The sequence below is a fragment of the Paralichthys olivaceus genome, chromosome 13 (assembly GCF_024713975.1).
Source record: "Paralichthys olivaceus isolate ysfri-2021 chromosome 13, ASM2471397v2, whole genome shotgun sequence".
NCBI lineage: Eukaryota > Metazoa > Chordata > Actinopteri > Pleuronectiformes > Paralichthyidae > Paralichthys > Paralichthys olivaceus.
Window position 1 is genome coordinate 7,507,481 of NC_091105.1, and position 17,042 is coordinate 7,524,522.

At 41.1% G+C, this 17,042-nt stretch overlaps 4 protein-coding genes across 10 annotated transcripts; 2 read left to right on the forward strand and 2 right to left on the reverse strand.

Annotated features, from left to right (window-relative positions):
- The first annotated feature begins 1,831 nt into the window (after positions 1-1,831).
- cxcr3.1 (chemokine (C-X-C motif) receptor 3, tandem duplicate 1) lies at positions 1,832-4,601 on the forward strand. The gene is made up of 3 exons (XM_020093065.2): positions 1,832-1,950; positions 2,970-3,368; positions 3,459-4,601. The coding sequence occupies exons 1-3, from the start codon at positions 1,918-1,920 to the stop codon at positions 4,191-4,193; spliced, it is 1,167 nt and encodes a 388-aa protein (XP_019948624.2). The 5' UTR covers positions 1,832-1,917; the 3' UTR covers positions 4,194-4,601.
- A 1,277-nt stretch (positions 4,602-5,878) lies between these two features.
- On the reverse strand, positions 5,879-9,652 carry LOC109633303 (C-X-C chemokine receptor type 3-like). Of its 7 annotated transcripts, none has more exons than XM_020093076.2 (4): positions 9,043-9,652; positions 8,736-8,850; positions 7,818-8,171; positions 5,879-7,610 (listed from the first exon to the last, which is right to left on the reverse strand). In XM_020093076.2, the coding sequence occupies exons 3-4, from the start codon at positions 8,163-8,165 to the stop codon at positions 6,855-6,857; spliced, it is 1,104 nt and encodes a 367-aa protein (XP_019948635.1). In that variant the 5' UTR covers positions 8,166-8,171; positions 8,736-8,850; positions 9,043-9,652; the 3' UTR covers positions 5,879-6,854. The 7 variants fall into 7 exon arrangements, with proteins under 7 accessions (XP_019948635.1, XP_019948637.1, XP_069393430.1 ...); XM_020093078.2 differs by having other exon boundaries at positions 9,082-9,305; XM_069537329.1 differs by having other exon boundaries at positions 7,818-8,168; positions 9,082-9,304.
- A 1,034-nt stretch (positions 9,653-10,686) lies between these two features.
- cxcr3.2 (chemokine (C-X-C motif) receptor 3, tandem duplicate 2) lies at positions 10,687-12,916 on the reverse strand. The gene is made up of 2 exons (XM_020093069.2): positions 12,782-12,916; positions 10,687-12,445 (listed from the first exon to the last, which is right to left on the reverse strand). Exons 1-2 carry the CDS (start codon positions 12,815-12,817, stop codon positions 11,345-11,347), a joined length of 1,137 nt encoding a protein of 378 aa, XP_019948628.1. The 5' UTR covers positions 12,818-12,916; the 3' UTR covers positions 10,687-11,344.
- On the forward strand, positions 12,835-17,019 carry cnfn (cornifelin). The gene is made up of 5 exons (XM_020093142.2): positions 12,835-14,058; positions 15,474-15,658; positions 15,927-16,052; positions 16,130-16,266; positions 16,354-17,019. The coding sequence occupies exons 3-5, from the start codon at positions 15,929-15,931 to the stop codon at positions 16,441-16,443; spliced, it is 351 nt and encodes a 116-aa protein (XP_019948701.1). The 5' UTR covers positions 12,835-14,058; positions 15,474-15,658; positions 15,927-15,928; the 3' UTR covers positions 16,444-17,019.
- The last annotated feature ends 23 nt before the right edge of the window (positions 17,020-17,042 follow it).

Here is a 17,042-nt window from a genome sequence, read left to right on the forward strand (position 1 = left end):
CTAAATTCAAGAAAACAAAATGGAGAAAGACTGAAAAAGTACAAGAAGTTATTTAATGTTACGGCCGATTCTGCTTTACCAGTCCCGGAGGGGAGCCTTTTTAATCAACTTTCCACACTGAGCCACTTAGGCCTTAGTATTTACAAAAGGTTGAGTGCATGTTAAACACTACACCTCCCAACAGCCCCTGACACAGAGAATCCTCCATCTTCGTCTATTGTGCTGGAAGAAGCACCTTCTAAGACCAGTGAGGGAGACAAGATTATCATGGGTGAGCAAGAGCAAAAAGGCAGAATTACACCCGGTGTTTGTAATCCTCTGCCAACCAGGTGTCATACATTTTTTTACAGACTGCTATGAGGTCCATGACCTTTAAACTGTGACCACTGAAATCTAATCAGCTATTATTTGGGTTAACTGGTTAAAGACATTTCCTACAGGCAGACTAGAGATTTCATGTTCAAGAGGCCAAAAGATAATTGGTAATTTGAGCCCTGTCCTCTTTTCCTTTTATTAATCCTTAAGGTCTTTTGACAACCAGACGTCCATGTGACTTCTGACGGCTCAGGTTTTCGAGTTAGTGGCCTCTTTGTGACAATGCCAACTACTTTCAGTCAAAAAAGTTCAAGGGAGGAATAATCTCTGCATAAAAACTATATGACAACTAAGAAACCTGACAACCAAACATGTAGATCCAGGAATCAAAAGTAACATTTGGAAATTTCAGTTCCTCTAGTGACTCATTGCCATGGTTTCACAGTGAACTTAAAAACATTATCATGATCTAACACACTTTATAAGACACACTGTAAAATTTAAATAAGGCAGAACATGACATATCTTCCATATCTGAGGCTTCAGGCATCGATATATTTCCCATAATCCCTCCTTTATGCTTTTAAATAATGAAAAATCCTCAAAATCACTGCAAATTGAATGTCATGGCATTTTAAGGTTTCAGTTTTGAGTCCTACATTAAACGTAAAGTATGATCGCTGCTCCTATGGGTTAGCATTATCTCATTTGTGCTCCAACAAATGTTGCTCTTTTATTCTGGGGTAAAACACTCATAAGTCTGACATTTGTAATGAGATGTTTGCACTTCCGTAACTTCCACACTGCATCTATTAGAGTCCTCAAGGTGTGAAAACAACAGGAACTTCTGCAAAGCTGTGCTATCACAGATGCTGTGTTTGCATACTGGTTCACCGGTGCCACAGACAAGAACAATACTGAGAAATAAATGGAGATACACATCTTGAGGTTGTGCAGAATGAAATTACTTACATGAATACAGATTAAATCATTTACGAGAGATTTACAACCGATATTCAATACCACAGAGAGGAACACATGACTTGATGATTTAAAACAGAGAAGCTTTTCATTGATATTGCTTCAGTAAATCTGCGTAGTTCCTGCATTACTAATGCAGCATTAGATAATAGATAATAATAATAACTGCATTTGTATAGCACTTATCCAAACAAAGTTACAAAGTGATGGACACTCATTTCCCTGTTCAGTCAATCAGTTGTACAGTTTGTCTTATCACAGGAGAGGTTACAGAAAATAAAATTTTATTTTATTATTATTGAAAGTCTTGTCCATCAGAAATATGTATTAACTTTGTATTATAGCCTTTATGCTTATCTGACATATTGCAATATCATTTGGGAGCCACTCAACATGGTTACCAGTGGCTGCCTCCATCTGTTTCAACACTAGCACTTGTGTAGCGTGCTGTGAACTGAACTATTGCTCAGTAACTTTATGGCCTCTTGCAGGCCTCTTGAAGGCCCCCCCCCCCCCCCCCCCCCCCCCCCCCCCCCCCCCCCCATCTGTGCTTACTTCCTCTGTGAGCTTTAGAGCTATCTCTATTACACCGGATCACATTGCCTCGTGCACCTGCTCACTATGGACAATACAATGTCAGACGAAAATGATTGGGTAATTCATTGCTTTTTTTATTTATTATCTATGAGATAATCTACATATGTTACCAGGATGTAGAGGAATGATAGTAAGATTCAATTTTATATAGATTTATGATATCGTATATTATCTTATACTGTATAATATTATTTGAAAAATTCACTTCACATCTGTGTTTCAGCTTCCCTGGACACCTGTTTTGCATATATTTGATCTTACCTTACTAATTACTGATGAACATGACTTGAATTTTGGAGCGACACATTTGATTTCTCGTTGTCGCACTTGAGGTGCCACAGCTGTAAGCACTGTGATGTGGTTTGTATTTGACATACATTTCTCTCTCATTCACTAAAACTTGCAGAAGTTTGCGAAGGATCCAGCATCGTGACAGATTGTTGCTGAATGTGCTAAATATGCGTTTCCTCTTGTGAATGTGAATCAATTTCTCTTTCCCATCTGACAGCACAGAGCTAATTTAAACAGTATCATCAGTCCTTAGAAAACTCTGTTACTCTTTGCATTTCCTTTTTATCCCCGTGAAAGGCATTGGCATAGAGACAACCTATTCAGAATATTTAAGATTTACATATTGAATTGTTTTTTTAATTTGGATCCCACAAAAATGTATTAAATTAATGTTATGCATTGTTGGTCAAATAAAGAAATGCATTTAACATTTAAAAAGTAATTTCGATTTTTTTCAAATAAAATTAATTGAAAAATAAAGAAACAAATTTAAAAAAAAGATTCCATGGTGGAAATCTTACATGCAGTTAAAATACATACATTAAAATATTTTAAGTTTAGCTTTTTTTTTGATAATGCTGGTATAGATAGATAGATAGATAGATAGACAGATAGAGAGAGAGAGAGAGAGAGAGAGAGGGAGAGAGAGAGAGAGAGAGGGAGAGAGAGAGAGAGAGAGAGGGAGAGAGATAGAAATAGAGAGAAAGAGAGAGAGATAGACAGCACCACCATGTGGTTGTACAGCTCCAATGCTCAAACCAAACTAATTTCTTCTTTTTCTGCAGAATTCACTTCTGGAGACAGGTGGCTCAATAACACTGGACGAAGAATGGTTTCTTGATGGCATTGATTTTTTATACAACGACTCCTCCAGCAATGTGAGCGATTGTTGTTATGGGGGCGACGTGTGCAACTTGGCTGACGACACGAATTTCGAGGCGGTGTTCATCCCAGTTCTATACTCTGTGGCGTTTCTTGTGGGCATCCTGGGAAATGGAGTGCTGCTGGGGGTTCTGGTTCAGAGCAGGAAGAGCTGGAGCGTGACAGACACCTTTATCCTCCACCTGGGTGTGGCTGACATCCTGCTGCTGGTGACGCTGCCCTTCTGGGCCGCAGAGGCTGCTCAAGTTGATGGCTGGACCTTTGGTACTCCTCTCTGTAAGATCACTGGGGCTCTTTTCACGGTAAGAGGTTTGCAACAGGAAAGATGCACTAAAACTACCTGTATTATGGAAAAGCTTTTAATTGATACTGGCTAATTTCTCTTCCCTCAGCTCAACTTCTACTGTGGCATCTTCCTGCTGGCCTGCATCAGTATGGACCGCTACCTGTCCATCGTGCATGCCACCCACATGTACTCCCGTAAAAAGCCTTGGGTTGTTAATGCCAGCTGCTTTGCCGTGTGGACTTTCTCCTTGCTCCTCTCTATCCCTGATTGGGTCTTCTTGGAGGCTGTGAAGGATGATAGACGAAACAAAATAGAGTGCGTTCGCAATTACTACAAGTTTGCCTCTCAATCAGTAGGCGACTGGCGACAGGCATCTCGCCTGCTCTACCACATTGTGGGCTTCCTGCTCCCCTCAGCGGTCCTGATCTTCTGCTACTCCTGCATCCTGCGGCAGCTGCGTTGCGGCTCCCAGGGCCTCCAAAAGCAGAAGGCCTTCAGGGTCATCGTGTCTGTGGTGGTGGTTTTCTTTCTCTGCTGGACGCCATTCAACATCACGCTCATGGTGGACACACTTCATTCTGTCAACAGCAGCGATACCTGCAGCATCAGATCATCTCTTGAGAAAGCAAAGACCATCACCTCCTCCGTGGGTTACCTCCACTGCAGCCTCAATCCCGTCCTGTACGCCTTTGTGGGCGTGAAGTTCCGGCGTCAGCTCATAGACATCCTGAGGTCTCTGGGCTGCAGGATGAAGACAAGTGCCAAATTCCAGTCTGTCCTCAGCAGGAGAAGCTCTGTTTGGTCGGAGTCTGCCGACACCTCCAACTCCATCGCTATCTGAGTCACACACACATCAACAGTAATGTTAATAAACCTCAGGAGTTGACAGACTCTTCAACGACACAGACGTGAGCAATACAGCATGTCCCTGCATATTTCCCATGATGCATTACATGTATCAAGCCGTGCTTCCTTTCAACTTTCTGTTGTTCATATTGCATTAAAAGCAAACATTAACCACATGACCGCTATTCTGCGAATCCAGGTATTTTCATAACATTTCCCTTTGCTGATTACCTCGCACTATTTTACGATATATTATTCAGCATAAGATGTTTAACTGTGTAGAGTACTAATACTGTATTTTACTTATATTTTATACATATCTATTTTTTTTACAGAATGTTTTACCATGTTTTTGTACAAAGAATATTCAAATAAAGAATAAAGTTTTATGAATCACGAAAAAGTGTTTTTCCAATATTAAAATACAGCAACAGGGAACAAGAGGACAATTCAATATATTTCACAAGGCGGGTCAACAGCAAAACAGGTTTCTGGCTGAATCCAGATGGTGGCACTATAATACCAGGATTTGTTGAGCTGTACATTCTGCAAAAACACACCTATTATACATTAGAAGTTTTATATCTTTCAGACTGAACATCAAAAGGTATGGAGAAGGCTATAGGTATGATTTAATTTACAGAAATAAACTGACATGAACACACAAAATGAGACTTTAGAATGAAAAAAAAATGTAACAGTTTAGTTACATGGTCTGAAAGGGTCATTCCAGGGCAATCTGAGTGAGTTAAATGATATATTACTGATGGGAACCTTCCTGTTAACAGAGACTTCAGTCTAACCATATTTAGACAGTTGGTGTTCTGAGCACATATTCGAGAATTGTAACATCCAGATTTCAGAGAAGGTATCTTTCACTTCACTGACAGGAAATTGAACCAGACAAATGAGGCAGTCCCACATCCTCAAACGTGTGGTTTCATAAGAAATGTAACGAGAAATAAATCAAGAGTTAGGAGCAAATATCCTGACTTGAGGCGAGTGTTTCCAATTCAACCAAAAAGCTAATGAATAAAAGCAAACCTCTGTGCAACCTCTGCTTTCCCTCACAATATGTATAATTTGCATGAGAGGCAAATATTCTGACGAGCAGCCTGCTACTAGCAGGATGTTGGTGTTGAAACAAGGTTAAACACTAAATGATGAAGCTGAAACACTACCGGTCCTCTCACTTAAGAAGATAAAGAGTTTGGCTTCAAGCCCAGTCAGACACTTCCAGCTTTGTGTGGTGTCAACAAGTTGTGATCTTAACTTCTGTATGTTGAGCAATGTACCAGGATTTTTTAAGGGGGGGAGGGAGAATCTATTCTGAACAAAAGGTTTTTGTTTAAATGCTGATAACAAGTGTATTAATTATTAACAAAAGGCCCCGATGAGCCACTCCCCTCTTATACAGTTAAGAGATCAGCTTAAAGTGAAACAGAAAATAACACATCTGATGCAATGCTGGCGGCTATTGAACTATAAATGTGACACGTTGCTGCTGCTACAGTCGAGCAGCATTTCTCAGGTCAGACTACATTTTTCATATAGGGTGTTGGCTCGAGATGAAGTTCCACACCGTTCAAGTTACAGCAGAAAGAAGAAGAACTAGAGGAAAACTGTGGGAAAGGAAACGACTTCTTCCAAAATGAAATCAAAGTACAGTAGAAAAAAACACCCAATTGAACTTTTATTTCATGTAACATTTACATGTGTTCATATATTATTATCATACCTTGGGCCCAGACATAAGGCCGACCCTGCATGCTATAACCTGCAAAGAAAAATCAAATGTGCTGGGATCTTCAAGATAAGAGTTTATCTCGCCTAACTTCCCTCTGTTTACCCACTCAAAGAAAGAGCAGGCCACAGTTCTCTCTGCACCCAACACACAAGTCTCCAAGTGAGTGTAAACAAAGAGCTGTGAAAAGGCTGCAGCCCAAACCTTTTTTTTTTTTCTTTCTCTCTTCCTCCTCCTCTGTCTCGCTCTGTCACCTGACCAATGACATCAGCACAAGTTCATGTCATCCTGTTTCCCACGAATCACATGCATCCATGTCGCAACTGTGAAGCTGAAAAAACAAAGGTTGATGGAAACCACTGAGGGAAAAATCCCTTGCTGCATCATGACCAAAACCGGGCATCCACACACTTAATGCGCAATTGTGGAATCCACACAGTCTTTACTGCTTTACATAGATGATAACATGTAAAATGAAACAGTTTATGACATGTTATCAGAAATAAAGTTATAAACTCTGTCAGACTGTTTTAAACAGTAACACTGGCAAGAATAAGAGTTTATATTTATATTTGGCATTAGCTGTATGATTGTTTTACATCTGAGAAATGTTCACTGACATAATATATAAAAAAATCTGATCTATAATAATAATAATGATACACAATTAAAAAATATATATACCTACATTTGAATAAAAAACTAATGATTCATGGTGACAAGCTACAGTTGTGTAACAGTGATTATAAAAATAAAAGTTCAACACCATGATGTGGCTCTGAAACCTTCACAGTAAAGTGCAACATGAGTCTTTTTCTAAATAAATACTATTTCTCAACATTACACACAATATAGTTCTCGAACCACTTGGTGCCAAAACATGACAGCGGTGAAAAATTATTCGTCTCTTAGTCACACAGTGCTTTTATTTGTCTGTTGGTCAGCACTGAGTGACTGCACCTGAAGCTCTTCACTTGTCATCTGTTTCAGCCCCTCCGCCTCATGACTCTGGTCAGGCAGAGCTTCCTCACCCACACCCAGCTCCCACAGTGACCTTCTGGATTCATCTTTAGCACATGTCAGTAAGGCAATAGTCCGTTTCCTAAAGTTTCCACACAGGCAGAAATAGAGCAGAGGCCTAAGGCAGGCGTGAACGTAGCCCAGAGCAGCTGTGACCATCAGAGCTGTTGTCAGGGAATAGTTCCTGAAGGTGCCCACAATGAGCGTGATGATGTATGGTACCCAGAAGACAAAGAAGACCGACACCAGGGGCAGGAGGACCATGATGGCAGTCTGCTTGTGGAGGCTTTTCGATCTCTGCCGCAGCTGTAGCAGGATACGGGCGCAGCAGAAGATCACGATGACTGCAGGCAGCAGGAAGCCCAGTGTGTGGCACAGGTGTGAAAACAGGCGCAAGTCAATTACTGACTGAGAGTAGTCGTTCACACAAACTGTTTTTTCATTTTTAATTTGTGCGTCATCTTTTGCAGCCGTTAGAAAAATCCAGTCGGGTATGGTGAGGATCAGGGAGATGAACCAGGCGGAAAGGCAGCTGAGATGAACCAACACACATTTCTTGTGGGAGAACAGCTGTGTGTTGTGGACGATGGACAGGCAGCGATCTACACTGATGCAGGCCAGCAGAAGGATCCCACAGTAGAAGTTGAACTAAGAAAAATATATAGAAAAAAATGTGATCTTATGTAACACAGAAACCTCCAGCCATAACCTTTCACTTCTCTCCTACTCTTCTCCCTCCCTCTTGCCAGAAACAAGAGGAGGAATTTGGATGTCACTTGGAGAGGACAAAACAGCTTCACTAAAAAGGATTTCACTTTCAGTACATGCCTAATCTACACACCACTCTGTACTTACATTAAAAACAGCTCCACTGATCTTGCACAGCGCAGCCCCAAAGCGCCATCCGTGTTCAGCGGCCTGTATCGCCCTGAGGGGCAGCGTCGCCAGCAGCAGGATATCTGCGACTCCAAAGTGGAGGATGAATGTGTCTGATATACTCCAAGATCTTCTCTTCTGTGCCAGAATAACCAGGAGCAGCAGGTTCCCCAGCAGACCAACAACCAACATGGCGGAGTACAAGAGCGGGATCAACACGGCCTTTCTGCCCTCGGATTCCTCGTCCCCTTTATACTCATAGTCCTCATTATAATCATAGGTCGAGTTCTGGCTCAGAAATCCACCAAGTTCCACTTCCATGTTCATCTTCTGCTGTGGAGGGAAAGAGGTCAAACACAGAGAGAAATCAAAAAATACTGCAGCGCTTCAGAGGCTATAGATGTAAGAATTATCAGCTCATTCACTGCTCTCTCTCTGGGTGTTTGTGTGTGTATCATCAGCTTAAGGTAACATTTCTCCTCTTGAAGCCCGGGTGACGCTCACATAAGTCACATGGTGAGACACTGGATGAGGTAACTGTGGACCAAAAAACTTACAGCAAAGTACCCTATCGTCACTCACTCACACACACACACACACACACACACACACACTAAACTAATTGGAACTATACAGAAGTCATACAGAAGTCACACCCCCCCCCCCCCCAGAAGTCCCCCCCACACACACACAAACACACACACACACACACACACACTCCAAAAAGCTATTTAATGCAGAGTGCCGTTGAGTTTCTTCCTTGAGGTAGAATTAGATAAGCAGATATGCTCATGACAGCTGAAGCGCTGTCAGACGAGATAAGTTTCAAATGTGGAACCAGAGACAGCGAAAACCGAAAGAGAAAGAGAAAAGACTTGAACAAGTAAAATGTCAAACCGTGTGACTGGAGCTGCAGAGTGAACGATGAGAAGTGATCAGAGGACAAAGGGGGTCAAGACTCCGTCGCTGTTTTCGGACCCAACTCCTGCAACTGTCGCGAGTCTGTCAAGTCCTGCAGCCGGAAAATGCATTTAAGCTTCGTGTTCGTGTTTACGCACAAACTTTAGGAACCAACACATTTCTCCTGAAGGTGTGATCGTGTTTTTAAACGAGCTGAGGGTGGATGAGCACAAACACACACACACAAGAAAAACAACGCTCAAGGGAAAACGGAGAAGTGGATGATATAAAATACTGCGCTCACCACCGGCTGGAGGTTTTAACCACACGGACGCGTACTGACCGTGCAACAGCCTTACGTTTAGCCGAAGACGTGCCAGCGAACACTTCAGGTCTGTGGTTCGGCCAATCTGCTCACAAGCTGCCAGCTCTGCACAAAACAGAATCATCTTGCTTTTCAGAATAAAAAACTTCATCAAATCCACTCAGGTGAAAAATGGTAATCTTGAAAAAAAAAGATGCCAAAATTCTTTGGTTTTCATTAAAACGCGAAGAAAATGATGAAATGGGACAGTCCCCATTGTCTAGGCTTGTAGGGTAGTACACAGGTGCTTTATTTTGAAGGCTATATTACTCTATTTCCGCTTTTCCACGTTTTCTGACTTGACGCAACTGGACAAAGTCAACGATGAACCGCACCGAGAGCCGCTCTCCACTAGGTGGCGATGTTGTGCTGGTGTTACAATAGAGTGATCATTATAGGCGTTAAGATCATTCATCATTATTAGTACTTGGCTTTGACTTCCCTACATTGTGGACACTCTTTATTAATCTGAAAGTTTTAAGAGACTCATAAAATACTTGACTGATGCATTGATAAATAGACACTGAAAAAAAAAGAAAAGAAAAAGAAGTCGTGTGAACCTATTTGCGGCCTCTTATCATGTGTCATATGTCAATGTGTTTAGTTGTGTGGTTTCCTTCAAAGAGATATTTCTTTTTTCACTATTGTTTCTTTGTTTGTAAGCAAGATCGCACAGATTGCCACAGAACTTGCTGGAAGGATGAGGTCAGGGAGAACCCATTAAATGTTGGTGTGGGTTTGGATCGGGGAGCAGATCTAGGATTATTGATTTATTTTTATTTTCTTTATCATTAGAGCGTTTTTCAACATTCTAAGCATTTTCCCACAGATTATAATAATTTATGGATCTTTATAGGGAACTGATGAGTGTGTGAAACTCAGTGCAGCCTGACAGAATTTAAGGGAACTGTGGGGCCCCGGTGCACAGATCCACTCTACTGAGGCCCAAAGATGTCCGATTTTACAATATACTGCTTTCCCAATACAGGCTAGATACGTGAGACAGAAAAGAAAAGTTACCACAACATTTGTGAGTCACTTACAACCGTACACACAGTAATACAATTATATCCTATTGTAGATGTTCTAAGTAGTGAGTTCTTACTTTAATGCTTTGGGTATAATTTGTTGACAATATGTATGTATAATTACTAATGGGGTATTTTTATATTGCTTTCTCACAACTTTTACTTAAGTATGTTATATATTGATCTGTATTATGTTTATTTTAATATAAATATAATGTTTAGAATGTATGTTTTATAGAATGTATGTTTTAATGCTCTCAGACTGAACTTCACATGCTGCCTTTCTAATCTAACATTTGTTGCTGTTCTGAGAGCAAACAACACAACTTTACTTTTCTGGATCTGCATTTTTAATTCCGTCCCAGCGGCTCAGAACCAGGTGAGCCTCTCTGTCTGATCATTACTTCCAGTTCACTATAGCTCCAAATGTTTACTCCTCGTTATTTGCAAGAACCATGAGATGTCAGTGCAGTTTTGCAGCTACATGTTTCGCTGAATGAAAATAGCTGTAAACCTGCAGAGAAACTACCATAAAATGTTGATGCATACAGTCACCTGACGCTTTGTTACAAAATATTTATTATACAAATATTCCTCACAAAGGGATTGGGTTTGTAATGTGACACATACAAAATATTTTTCGAAAGTTATTCCCTCTTTGAAGCAAAGTGTAAGATCTTGACACACTTGGCTGCAAGAAACAGAATTTCAACACGTAAAATTTACACAACAATTTTCACTATTTTATCAGCTGCAAACGAGAGCAGAGAGTGATGAGAACACAGTCTGCTGAGTGTGGAGGATGTGACATATGAGTCTGACGACAGAAGCCACAGGCGGCATCTTAAATGCTGAACAAGCTTTTGTGTGAATATGAAGAAATCAGGATGTTTCCCTGAATTTCAGGGAGATCTCACAACCTGTTACGATGACAGCATCAGCATGTGGGAGATGTCAGTCTGCTCTCTGTGTACCACTCTTACTTCATGATTTTACAACAGTATTCTTGGAACAAAAAAGTACAAATAAACAATATGTTGTAGCTGCACTTAACCACCAGCCACGTGGTAAAGAAATATCACAGAAATGAAGATGGTAGAAATGGGTAGAAACTTTTACCCCCTGAGAACATTTTTGTTTTTCATTTAGTCCCTCTCTCCTTTCATCAAATCCGTCACATATCTTCCTCTTTCTTCTTGTCTCTCTAACCAGTGTCACACCATGACAGAGAAGGAGGTGTTTTCACTGTCCGCTGAGCTGAATGAGCCCGTCGGCTTCCTGGGCTTTCTCTGCCTCCATCCCTCCATCCCCAGCCAGCCTCTCTGTCCCAGCAGCCCCTTGCACATATTCACCAGCTCCCTCCTGAACTTCACCCCCACAAAGCCGTACAGCAGAGGGTTGAGGGCGCAGTGCGACAGACCCAGACTCTCAGTGATCAAAGTCCCAATGTCCACCACGCGGCCAAAGTGGCACCCTCCGGCCACCGCCCCCAACCTGTGCAGACTGTCTGCCAGCTGGAAACAGTTGTATGGTGCCCAGCAAACGACAAACACAGACACCAGGGAGACGATGAGACGGAGGGACTTGCGCCTCTGGCGGCGAGTGGCATTGCACAGGGACCTGAAGATGCGGATGTAGCAGTAGAGCATGATCAACAGAGGGAGCCCGAAACCTAGAACCACACTGAGCAGCTGCAGCCCCACCTGCCACTCTGTGGAGTTATCAACAAACCACACCTGACACAGGAGGGCCTTCTGCTGGCCCACGGTGTTCACATTCACTACCTGTTTAAAAACAATGTCCACCCCACTCAGGCCCAGGCAGACCACCCAGATGAGGGCGCATGCAATTTGGGCATGGCAGGTGTTGCGTTTCCAGCCAGAGCTGACAGCGTGAACGATGGCTAGGTAGCGGTCAAAGCTGATGCAGGCGAGGAAGAGGATGCCGCTGTATCGGTTCAGGGAGAAGAGGGCACCAGAGATCTTGCAAGCTGCTAAACCAAACACCCACTGGTGGGCCCACTGCACAGCGAACAGGGGCAGGGTGAAGGTCAGCAGGAGGTCAGAGATGGCCAGGTGAAGGAGGAAGGTGTCGGTCAGAGAGAAGGCACAGGCGCCGCCGTTATGAGAGTTTCGGTAGCGTCGGATCACACACAGCACCAGCACATTGCCTACAACAGCCAGGAGGAACACCAGGGTGTAAACGATGGGGGAGTAGCTCTGTGCAAATCCGTAGATGTCCCCCTGCAAGCATGGCGCTGCACCGGTTCTGCTCGTTTCAGGGGACAAGGTGTAATTATCTTCATAGTTAAAGTCCTGCAGGAGAGAGAAACTGTCACATACTTGGAGGAGATAGTTCAAGATAAAGCTCAGCTCACAGTTTGTTTAGTTCATTTACTTGAGCCTCAATGAGGGCACCTTTAACACGAAGGTCCTGTAGAACAACTCAAAAAGCAACATGAAGATAATCCATGTATAGATATCAATTGATGAACTATCATCTTAACACATCTGGTAAAGGACAGACTCTACAATCAATCAATCACCTTGCCCTTCTCTCAATTAGAGTGAGAAGAAACTACCTGAAAAATCCTTTTAACAGAGGGAAAAAAAGGTAGACACCTCTGATGATGCACATATTGTTGTACTCACCCAGTAATCTTCTGTGGTTGTTGTGACCTGATCCATATCTGCAGCAGAACACTTGACACCCTCTGAGAGTCAAGACAGCACCCTCTGCTCATACACACATTAGTAAAACGTCCCTTTTTTTTGTCTATCTCTCTGTCTTCACTTGTCTGGATGAGGGCAGGATCAGAAAGAAGAAGTCAACATTTCAGGAACCGAATCTTCGCACATTTTAGGCAGATGTAGCCATATAGTAGGAATGGGTGACTGTCTCAGGGGAGTTATGATAAATATTTTTAAAATGGCACTACAGCCAGCTCCAACAGACAGACAGTACGTGACTGGTGACTTCAGGCTGGAAAAAATCTATTTTCTGCAATGTGAACCCACATGCAGCTCATGATGCTTTGACAAATACAGTTAAATGTTCACATACAGTGAAGGAAATAATTATTTGATCCGTTGCCTATTTAGTAAATTTGCCCTGCAAATACATTTATAACTTTTATATGATGCGATTTTCTGAATTTTTTTTTTTTAATTCTGTCTCTCAATGTTACAATAAACCTACCATTACAATTATAGACCATTCATATCTTTGTCAGTGGGCAAACTTACAAAATCGGCAAGGGGTCAAATAATTATTTACTTGACTGTAAAGGCAACAAAGAGGCTTAAATTGATTTGACAAAATAATCACAAAAGGAGAAGTGAAAGTGCCATGGTGAGCAGAAATACCACAGTTCCCACCATGCTCTCTTTTTTGTTTTGATGTTACGCACTGCATAACTATTGCTGGTGGTAACTTATCAGGAGCAGTCGATTTTGTTGAGAATGACATTTGACAGTGTAGGATCATAAAAATACTAAGATTAGATTTGATTAGAAAGGACACAGGAGGAAAACATCATCATAGATACATTAACATTATGTGAATGATTACAAAATGCCTGATATGCAGAAAAGTCAGTGTGCTAGAGTCCAGAACTGCATTCATTTGCCCACACTACTAATATTGTAGTAGTGTGTGCAATATTCACTTTGAAAGTTTAAAAAGATTTAGGGGAAGATTTTATGGAAGTAAAATGAAAAAGAGATGTTAAAATGAACTCTTTAGGTTTTACAAAAGTTCCTCTAAAATGTCAGAGGAACTGAACACAATTGTGGTTTTATCTTTCTTGACCGAGCGTCTTCTGGTAAATTATATTATTGTGCAACAGTTGTTTTTCTTCCTTCTGACATGGTCTGACTTGTTGAAGGATCGCCTGTTGGACAGACACATTTAATGAATACTGCGACAGGTTAATGATATTATCTTTATTCTTTAGATCTTCTAGTTGGCATAACTATTCCTCAAAAGAATAGAATGAAGAGCATTTATTGTCATTAAGAAAGCAGTACAACGAAACTAGAGGTGCTACTTCAGAAGAACAGTGCAAATTTATAAGAAAAACAAGTTTAGACACGAGCAAATTAATACACAGTCAATACCTATGATTATTAAATAAAAGATGAAAAGAAATAATTATTACACCATATAAGGAAATACTTTGATATCTGATTTATTATATGGGCTATAAATAAACAAATACATTTGCTTTGCTTCTAAAAAAAGTCACTCACAGGCTACAAGTCTCTGAAACCCATAAAAGGTACATGGCATAATTTCTAAGAAGTTTTCAGGAGTAGAAGATTATCATACTGTTATTTTGAGGCCCCCGAGTTCTGCAGGAAACGTGTGAGCAGCATGAAATGTTGAAACTAAGTAGCTAAATATTTACAGATGTATGATTGCACAGTGAGCAGCACAGGTTTAATAGTCAAGATTTAAAGATAGAGCTTGTTTCAGTCGAGCCTATAAAAGCAGCGAGCCTGGACGGGGCCAGGACCTTTATGGAAATACATTGTTAACTTTTGTGCAATTGTGCAAATGGTTGTGTTTCTTTAACTTCTGTACACCTACTGAAACTGTGCTCTTTTTCCTTGAGTATCTGTGTTTTAATTTTGTGTACAGTACCATGTTTATATTGTTTTGACAGAATAAAACTAATGTACTGCTGTTATCTCTGATTGGTACTTTACTTTTGTTTTGATTTAACTTGAATTATGTCTTTTTATTACCTCCAACAAGGAGGTTATGTTTTCATCAACTCATGGCTCTTGATGACAGAAATCAGGCATGTTTAGGGGACAGATATTTATGAGTGTGTGTGATTTGATCCAGCTGAATCTTTAAATGTGGTTTCATAAGCAGTCTGTTGGGCCCTGAATGAGTGCCATTCTAGTTTTATTTAAACCACTGTTGTACATTTTGAACTTGTTTTTGCTGTTATGTTAAACTCCATTGTGATAATTAATGGGAGTACAGATAATGTTGAGTCTCTCATTTACGTAACCCCAGCACGCACGTGTTGGGTGCTGCTCAGTGATTTCTGTTGACCCGTGTGTTCATCCGGACAAACCACACAAATACACACAAGAACAAAGACAGATGTATTGTAGTGCAAACCTTGTCCCCAGTCAAGTCAGTTCTGTGCAGCTCCACACCTGCACTGAAGGCAAACCCTAGTTTATAAATTGCTTAAATACAAACAGTGTGTACATGCCTGCTTTGTCTTCAATAACTGTGTGCTGATAAAAACACGCCACATTAGGTGGAACCTTTTTAAAGTTGTAATACGCCCCAAAACCAAACATTTAACTTTTTTATTCACAGAGTGTTTGCACCAACCTAAATGGTCATTGTGTGTTGAGTCATATCAGTAGAAACCGAACTCTGATATATGACTGATGTCACAATGGGTATAAGAGCTGTGGCCAGGTCCTCGCCCACCTGTTTGAGGGTTTAGCCTGTGACCGTTGACACTGTCAGACCACAGCAACCTCAGGAGGAGAGATCAGGTGAGGTTTTGTGAAGCAATGTTAGCTCCATGCTAAGGTCGTTCAGTCCTGCTAAACAGTAGACGCTTCAGGTTGTTATTACAATCATTTATCCTTAAAAATTCTACTAATTTATTACTATAAGTGAAGTAAACTTCAATTATTTTTTGACTGGAATGAAAACCAGCTGAGGCTTTGACGGCACAGAACTGGACATCTTCTTATTTGAGGGGAAACATGGCTGCAAATAGGGTTTAGAAAATGCCTAACATCCCTTTTCTTCTTGCAGCGATGGCGTTCCAGTCGAATGTGATCAGCTCGCAGCCTCAGGTCTCAGTCACACAGTACACTGTGTCCTCTGGATTGTCAGATTGGAGCTCAAACGTGTGCGACTGCTGTGAAGACTGTGGAATCTGTACGTGAGTTTACGTAGACGAGCAGAAATCAGTCAACACTGAATTCCAGTACGACACTGCTGTCTTTCACCTGCAGGTCTTTGTGCTACATTTGTCCCGTGTATTCTGGGCTGTAAGGTGGCTCAGGACAATGGGGACAGCTGCTGCATCCCCTTCCTTCCTGGTGCCATGATTGCTCTAAGGACAAGCATCCGCGGGAGATACCACATTCAAGTAAGTGTGCTTTACCCTCATCGATCCTTTTTTAACACGAGATAACGATAATCGTAACGAGTTTATTCTGCCTGTGCTTTTTCCCAGGGCTCAGTGTGTGATGACTGGGTTGTCATGGCCTGCCTGCCTCTGTGTGGACTGTGTCAGATGGCACGGGAGCAGAAGATGAGAGGATAAAAAGATTAGATGTAACATCTAATTTACAAATGAGTCACTTGTGCAAAACGTACATTTCTTGGTCTGGACACCATTTCATATTCCAGTTTGCTTTATTAGTACAAGTTTATAATGTAAGAATAATAGCTGTATGATCAGACTGAACTGCCATTTTATTTTGTACTAATATACGATATACATACATCTAACATACATATTTATACAGATCAGAGGTGTGAGCAGGTTTTCAGGGAGTTGGAAGAAAAGGACAACAGAAATATTTCATTAGGCTTAAACTTTTACACCAAACCCCCGTCTTTCATGTTCAGTTAAACAGCGACTCACTGTGTTCAAATTGTCTTCATGCAATAAACCAGCGAACAAAGGAAGAAGGAAATGCTGACCTTGCCTTTTCAGTGTGAGTTTATAGTGGTGAATTTACAAGATTTCATATTTTTGAATCTATTAGTATCAGAATATTGTTTTCCTTGCCTATTCGTAACATATTCGTCTATTAATTTAGAAAAAAAACAACTATGTATTTAATAGCTTATGCATTCTAAAAACAGTGTTTCAATAAAACTCTTGGAATTCTCATGTTGGGACTTTTCATGTGTGGC

Coding starts and splice junctions, on each gene's coding strand:
- cxcr3.2 (XM_020093069.2), bottom strand. CDS start 12,817: ATGGATCAGGTCACAACAACCACAGAAGATTACTGG. Junction 12,446..12,781: donor CAACCACAGAAGATTACTGG/GTGAGTACAACA, acceptor TCTCTCCTGCAG/GACTTTAACTATGAAGATAA.
- LOC109633303 (XM_020093076.2), bottom strand. CDS start 8,165: ATGAACATGGAAGTGGAACTTGGTGGATTTCTGAGCCAGAACTCGACC. Junction 7,611..7,817: donor TCAGTGGAGCTGTTTTTAAT/GTAAGTACAGAG, acceptor TATTTTTCTTAG/TTCAACTTCTACTGTGGGAT.
- cxcr3.1 (XM_020093065.2), top strand. CDS start 1,918: ATGGACAATACAATGTCAGACGAAAATGATTGG. Junction 1,951..2,969: donor TGTCAGACGAAAATGATTGG/GTAATTCATTGC, acceptor CTTTTTCTGCAG/AATTCACTTCTGGAGACAGG. Junction 3,369..3,458: donor TCACTGGGGCTCTTTTCACG/GTAAGAGGTTTG, acceptor CTCTTCCCTCAG/CTCAACTTCTACTGTGGCAT.
- cnfn (XM_020093142.2), top strand. CDS start 15,929: ATGGCGTTCCAGTCGAATGTGATCAGCTCGCAGCCTCAGGTCTCAGTC. Junction 16,053..16,129: donor CTGTGAAGACTGTGGAATCT/GTACGTGAGTTT, acceptor TTTCACCTGCAG/GTCTTTGTGCTACATTTGTC. Junction 16,267..16,353: donor GCGGGAGATACCACATTCAA/GTAAGTGTGCTT, acceptor GCTTTTTCCCAG/GGCTCAGTGTGTGATGACTG.